The sequence below is a fragment of the Merops nubicus genome, unplaced genomic scaffold, assembly GCF_000691845.1.
Source record: "Merops nubicus isolate BGI_N331 unplaced genomic scaffold, ASM69184v1 scaffold3932, whole genome shotgun sequence".
Lineage (NCBI taxonomy): Eukaryota > Metazoa > Chordata > Aves > Coraciiformes > Meropidae > Merops > Merops nubicus.
Window position 1 is genome coordinate 95,774 of NW_008595469.1, and position 6,813 is coordinate 102,586.

Here is a 6,813-nt window from a genome sequence, read left to right on the forward strand (position 1 = left end):
TTTCCTACAGCAGCAGCCCATAGTCCTCATCCTTAGGACAGCAATGCTCAGCATTGTGCAGGTTCCTAAGAAGCCCCAGCACTGTAAAGCTCTGTAAAAGCCTGCAGAACCAATAGTTCTGCATACAGTGGAGACCATAGAAATAAAAGCAGGGGTGCCTGAATCTAACAGAAAACTCAGCTATTGAAGGAATTAACAGGGGACATGTCCCCAGGTTCCCCCTCCTTCTATTTTTTGCTTGCTTTCCAAATCCTCTGCACCAACTATCAGCAGAAAAACTGCTCTTCCTTTTGTTGTGGGGAAGAGCTGAAAAGGCATTACTATGACTTCCCTTTTGGAAAAAGATGAGCCCAGGCTCTGCAGCAGCCTCCACAAGAAGATGTCCAGTTCAGAGCAGATCATCTGTGGAACTTCATCCTTCAAGAAGCAATACTGAATCCAACTTAGATAGACCGTAATCAAAACAATGACAATTGCTTTGGGGCACAAGTTGGTCTCCATCAATCTTAAAAGAGAAGCCTCTAATCTATGTGTCAGAACAAGGCTCTTCTGACACAAACAACTCTTTACCTAGAAAGAACCAAGCAACCCCTGCTGGAAAGTTGTTGCAGGCTTACACCTCTTGCCACTCTATGCTTGCATTGAAAGATGACTAAAAAAGATAAAACAGCTTCTTCCATTTTTGTTTGTTACCATCTTTAGAAACAGGTACAAAAAAAGACAGCAGCCCTCTTCAGGAGGAAAGGGGTGGCAATACAGCTCAGGCACTTGGAATGCCTTCATTTATTCTTCCCAAATTCTCTTGAAGAACTCTCAAGGGGTTTGATAGAGCACTCTCCTAGACTAAAAACTCTGAGAAGGTCACAGGGACACTCTTCCACAAATTTTCCAGGCTTTAAAGTCACAAAAAACCCCCGCCAAAACCCAAAAGTGTTTCATACCTTAAGAAAAGGTACATGAATACAAATCAGTACCACTTCATATCAAATCAGGTTTCACTTCCACTTGCCTGTGACATAAAAAGCATAGATGCAACAGAAACATCTTCATTTCTGGAAGCTTCAACTATTTGCAGAATACTTCACTGATCATACAGCAGCAAATGTCAGCACTGCCAACAATGATACAATGGCACTTTTGTATGCTTCTCACTGAAAAAAAAAAAGCAAGAAGTCATTTCACTGAAAGTTAAAAAAAAAAAAAAATCATCTCTCCACACTTGCTAACAATGTTTAGGACACAAATTCAGTTCTCCACCTGAATGGCTAGAATCTGCTTCAAGCAGAAAAGCAATTGTTGCACCTCAAGGCAAGTGTCCTTACAAGTCTGTAACACACAGATTATAGAATACCAGTATAGCTATAGTAACTGTAGACATTTAATAGTTCCAACAGAATAACATGGGAATCTCTCAAAGTACTCCTTTATTCATGTTATTGTGTTTTAACCCATAATAAGGGTTGGAAGGAGCCTTCTGTTGCCCAACAGCCACAAACCCACATGAAAAAGTAAATAAATAGGAAGCTATTGTTCCATTCCAAACTCAAATGAAAGTGCTCAGTATGTTGTCTCCTCCCAGCAGGTAAGAAAAGAAAAAATAACTTATACCCTCTACAGCAGAAAAATTCCTACCATCTTACACCATCATCTTTTTTGTAATTTCTCCCCACAGTATCAAGATAAATCAAGCATCAAGCCCCCCCACCCAGATAAGTGGAAGAATCAGCTGATTTTCACAGCAGCTACACAAAAACAAGGGATAAATAAACCAAATGTGATCTTTGCCAGTCATGACTGATCTTCTTGCCCATTCTGTCTCTTACTTTATATTCGACCTGGTTGTAGCACAGCAGACTTGGGCACTGCCCGGGGGTGAATAACGAGCAGCACACCCAGCGGGACACCGATACCCAGCCTGCCAGCTCTGCCCGCGGGGGGCACTTCTGCTAGGGAGGCAGCAGCGAGAGAAGCCCTTGGGAAAAGATGTGCTGCACATCTCTTCCCAACAGCTGGGAACCCTGCCAAGACTAACTGTTGCAGGAGCCTGGAAGGACCACGCTTCTGGGTGCACTCACACACAGCTATTGCTCAAAGGAAACAGGGATCCTGCCCTTTAGCCCAAGGCGTGGTGCTTCCTCCAAATCCCTTACCTTCCTGGTGCTCACAGATCATAAACTAACCCCCTCTAGGAGAAAGGACACCAAAACTGGTTTCAGATGGTGCTTTTGTACCCTTGCAGGATGGCTCCATCGTGTGACAAAAGAGGAACGCTGCACCCACGTGGGAATTTACTCAATAAAACAAAGCCTGCTTTCTCAGCAGGTGGTCCTCTGCCAGTGACTTAATTTATTCTAGCTAAAAAAAACCCCGGAGCAGTTCTTGAACAAAGACCTAGGATTGGCAAGTGAAATAGAGCCTTCTTTTTAACCCCTTTGCAACTTCTACACAGAAATGGTGCTTTGTGTTTCAGAACCCTGCTGCTGAGCCTGGAGAAGGAGGAGGGCTGTGGGATAAGTGGCAGTTGCACAGCGTATTTGAACTAGAGGTTTACTTGCAGCAGGGCTTCAAGTTTTCATTCATTCAAGCATTGTGTCCTTGAATGAATGTATCCTTTGTTATTTCCCTCACCCCTATCCACACAAGTCAGTTACACATTTTCATTTCCAATCCAATAAGTTAAAACTGGTAAAATTTTAAATGTTAATATTAATTAACTAAAACCGACACCAACTCAAGTAGTTTACCTCCCTTAAAAGGATGAGGAAGATGTTATTTACTCTGTGGTCTGTACTCAGAGGCTTTTGAGCTATGCGTGTGGTTTGCAATCACGATGCTACATCAGAGGAGCCTTGACACTTGCACATCAGAGATGCTACCTCACTTCCTTCCTCTTCCACTCCAAATCCACTTCTCCTTTTATTCGCTGTTCTTTCAAGATTCTCTCCCAGCATTCATAAGCTTCCTTCATTTTACTGTTGTATTTAAACTGTCTTAACCCTGCAGACAGGGCATCTCCCTTTGGTGCCCATTTGGCTGCACCCAGCTCATACATGTTTCCCTATCGGTACCTACCTCACCCTCCCACTGCCTGGTGGAGCAGCTGTAATTGCCCTTCTCAGTGCTGGCCCACATCAGCTTTTAAATAAAATACAGAAATGGCACAGAATTCAACTTGGATACAGTGGACTTGCTTTGTAGCACCCTAGATGGTGCAGTGCTTTGCATCTGTAGCCAGAACAGCATTGACAACATACCACTGTTGTGGCTACTTTTGAACATTGCTTGAAAAGCATAGAAGCTTTGTCTCCAAGCTTCTTGTTCAGGACGAGAGCAGGACCATCTCCCGCCCAAAGAACCAAGTTTAGCCAGCCTAGGAGTCTCCACAGGCAAAGATGGAGAAGATGAGCAGGCACCAGTGTGTGGCAGAGGTAGCTGCCGCAGGGCCAGGGGCAGGCACTGCCCCAGAGCCTCCCGTGGACACACCTACCATGGACCTGATGCCACAGCCTAGTTAAGGTCCTATGGAGGTCTGTGATGTGCCAGAGGTGCCCTGCCAGGGCCACAGCCAGTGGGACAGTACAGAAGGAACATGAAGAAGGGCCTTAGGTCAGGCAGCAGCTGCCATGCCATGCCTCTGCCCTGCCTGCCCAAAGGTCCAGCTCCACCTGCCTTGGCTCCCCCACAGCCCTGCTCACCTCCCTCATCCCTGCCACGTGAAGTCTCTTTCCCCAGCCAAACTACATCCTTTGGACCCTGCTATGAGGCACACGGACCCAGTAAAAGTGGCAAGCCACATTTTAGTCTTCCTCTGCACACGTCCCACCTATCGATTAAAGCAGATAATCATGGGAGTGTTGAGTTCTTAGTGCTAACTGCATGCAGGTGTGAAGATTGTTTTACCACTTACATAAGAGTTTAGATTTTTAGTCTATCATTTTCAAGAAAATAAATTTCAGTAATTCAGCTAATGAAAGGGAGCTATTTGATAAAGTTCCTCATAGGCTCAAATGTGATTAAATTACCACAGCTTATTAAATTACTGTCAGCTGAGTTGCAGTAAGTGCAGGGCTTGCTCTTAACCTAGAGTGAATGCAAAGCAACAAGGCTCAGCTTAGATCAAAAAGGTCTCAGATAGGTCTTGGTACTTAGCATTTGTCACAAGCTAAAAATGTACACTGAGAGCAACCACAGCTCAGGCAACTAAGTGTAATTGCTTAATGACAGTAAATCGACCAGAGCTCTAAGTAGTCAGGTTTTTTGATTATCATGAGATCACAGGATAGTACAGTTGGGAAGGAAATTCAATAGGTCATATCAGGTTGCTCAGGGCTGGACTCAACACCAAGACCAATCAAGCAAAGAGATACAAACTTTCAAACTTTTTATTGTATTTCCAAGTTTTGCACAGTAACTTACCATGCAGCTGTGTAACATTCACAAATGTCTTCAGTAACAAAATGTAAAATAACAGGGTACAAAAATAAGTACTTTAACTGCTTTAATTCTGCTTACCACGTAAGCAAGAGCAGGAGTTAAAACCCTCATTGGCTTTTACACCAGATGATTGCTTCCACAGAAAAGCACCACGACGTGCCAAAGCCTGGAGCCTGGCACCTGGTGCCAGACTGCAGCGAGCTCCCCGGGGTCCCCAGCCAGTTCACCGGGGCCAGCACAGGTTCTGCCGTTTGTGGCACACAGCAGGACCACACAAAAAGCACATCCTCCCTCCCCGTTCCCCTTTTCCCCATTATGAGGGCTGGCTGTATAGAGAGAGATGCAATCTGTGTTTAGGGGACTCTCTTCAGATGGGACGTTACTAGTCACCCCAAACCACACAGCACCTGAGGATTTCCTGAGCGCTGCGAGCCGATCCCTGGCTGACGACGCAGCCCCAGGCAGGGTGCATCATGCACAGTACTTCTCCTCCCCGTGCTTTTTTGCTTTGTGGTAGCGGTTGTAATCGTTGTACAGATCCTTGAAGACCTCTCTTACACCCGCCGGTAGTGACGTGTTTAAGAACTTGACGTCCCGTTCGATGCAAAGGTCAAGGATGTGATATATCCCTTCTGTCAGATGCTGCTTCACAGCCGGGTGCAAAGTCACCTACGAGGAGAAAAAAACTGCATTAAGATTGAAGACAAAAAGGGAAGAAAACACCCTTCCCACAACCACTATACAGTAAATGCTGACAACGTGTTACCCAGTGCATCAGACCATCTGGAAGAGCCCGTTAGATAAAATTCAAGATTTTGACCTGTGCAATATTTTCCTTATTTTCACAAACACGTTTTTCAGAGCAAGCATGCCCCTTGCAATAAAATCCACGAGTGCTACTATACACGTTGCTGTGGAGGCAGAGACACTGATCACCTTGCAATCACGTGAGAACTACTCAGCAGAAAAACTGTCATTAAAAAAAACCTCAAATATCTACCCTGGATTAAATATTTCAGTAGAATCAATGAATCACAGAATTGTTTTGGTTGGAAGTAATCTTCATGATCATCAGGTCCACCCATTAACCCAGCACTGCCAGGTCACCACGAAACCATGTCGCTCAGCACCACATCTCCACAGCATTTAAACCCCTCCAGGGATGGAGACTTCACCACTGCCCTGTGCAGCTTGTTCCAGGCATTGACAACACTTTAGGGGAAAAGATTTTTTCCTGATGTCCAACCTAAACCTCCCCTGGTGCAACCTGAATAGATTCTGCATGTCTGTTATTAGCTGTGTGCTACGTAGTCTAAGTTTCAACTGAACACTTCCTTTAGGCTACTTTATAATTTACATTGGGTAGTCAATCAATTTTAACTTATCACTTAACTTGGTATTTATCTAACAATTTGTAGTCGAAGACTGCAACGTATAACCCTTAATAAAGTCTCAGGAGATGAGCATTTCCTTGATCTGTGTTAACATAATGAATTAGGTACCTCGCCTGAAGGCATGCAGAAAGTTGAAGGAACAAATTAGTCAGGACTCAGTGCCCTGCTCCTGCCATTCCTCCTGCCCAGCCCTACAACCAGCAGAACTGTCACTACAGCCAGGAATATCAGTGCTGACTCTGGAGTCCTCTGGTGCTCCAGGCTGACTGAAATTTGTCCTGTGCTCACAAATCAGTTGCTAAATACTCCACTGCCTGAGGCGGTGCTGGCCTCTGGCATAATCACATTATTTTTTTGGCAGAACCATGTCTTATCTTTGCTGAATCCCAAAATTAGCTTTATGCCTCCAGACCTAAGCCTCTGCACTCCAGGCCTAATGAAAATTACATAAAAAGCTGTCATTAAAATTCAGACTTCTTTCTTCCTGAGGCAACTAATAAACTTGCTGCTAACGAAGAGCACTCCTCATCAATGTGACAGGCTCCTGCTCTCTTTCTGCCCTAAATGTAACCAGCTAATATGTTTTATTCAACTTGCTGACATACAGGGGACAAACAAACAGCGGGCATTAAAGCATATAAGCCTTTCTTTGGATCTGTGACCCCACAGAGTTTGCATGTCCAAAAGGTTGCCATTTTCCCCCCTCTGTGTCAGCTGATCTGTTTTATAAGCGGTGTTATTTCTCCCTACACCATGCGTTGAAGTAACACAACAGCTGAGCATCACAACTTGGGATGAATGCACTGGGCTGGGCTCTCCCTTCCTAGGGCAGAGAAATGACTGCAGAGAACCAGGACAGGAAAACCCACAGCTATTGACAAGATGTCCCACTTGGGATAAGCAGATACCTCAGCTGCAGCCAGTGGGACTGCATCCCTCACATTACAAATTAATCTGGACCCATGCCTTCTTGGGCCATTCCTGC

At 44.8% G+C, this 6,813-nt stretch overlaps 1 protein-coding gene across 1 annotated transcript in view; it reads right to left on the minus strand.

Moving 5' to 3' along the window:
• Positions 1-4,844: 4,844 nt before the first annotated feature.
• Positions 4,845-6,813, minus strand: part of URB2 (URB2 ribosome biogenesis 2 homolog (S. cerevisiae)) — a 19,005-nt gene continuing 17,036 nt past the window's right edge. Inside the window, 1 exon segment of the mRNA XM_008936045.1 lies at positions 4,845-5,103. Within this exon segment, the coding sequence (XP_008934293.1) occupies positions 4,906-5,103 (198 nt within the window). The 3' untranslated portion in view covers positions 4,845-4,905.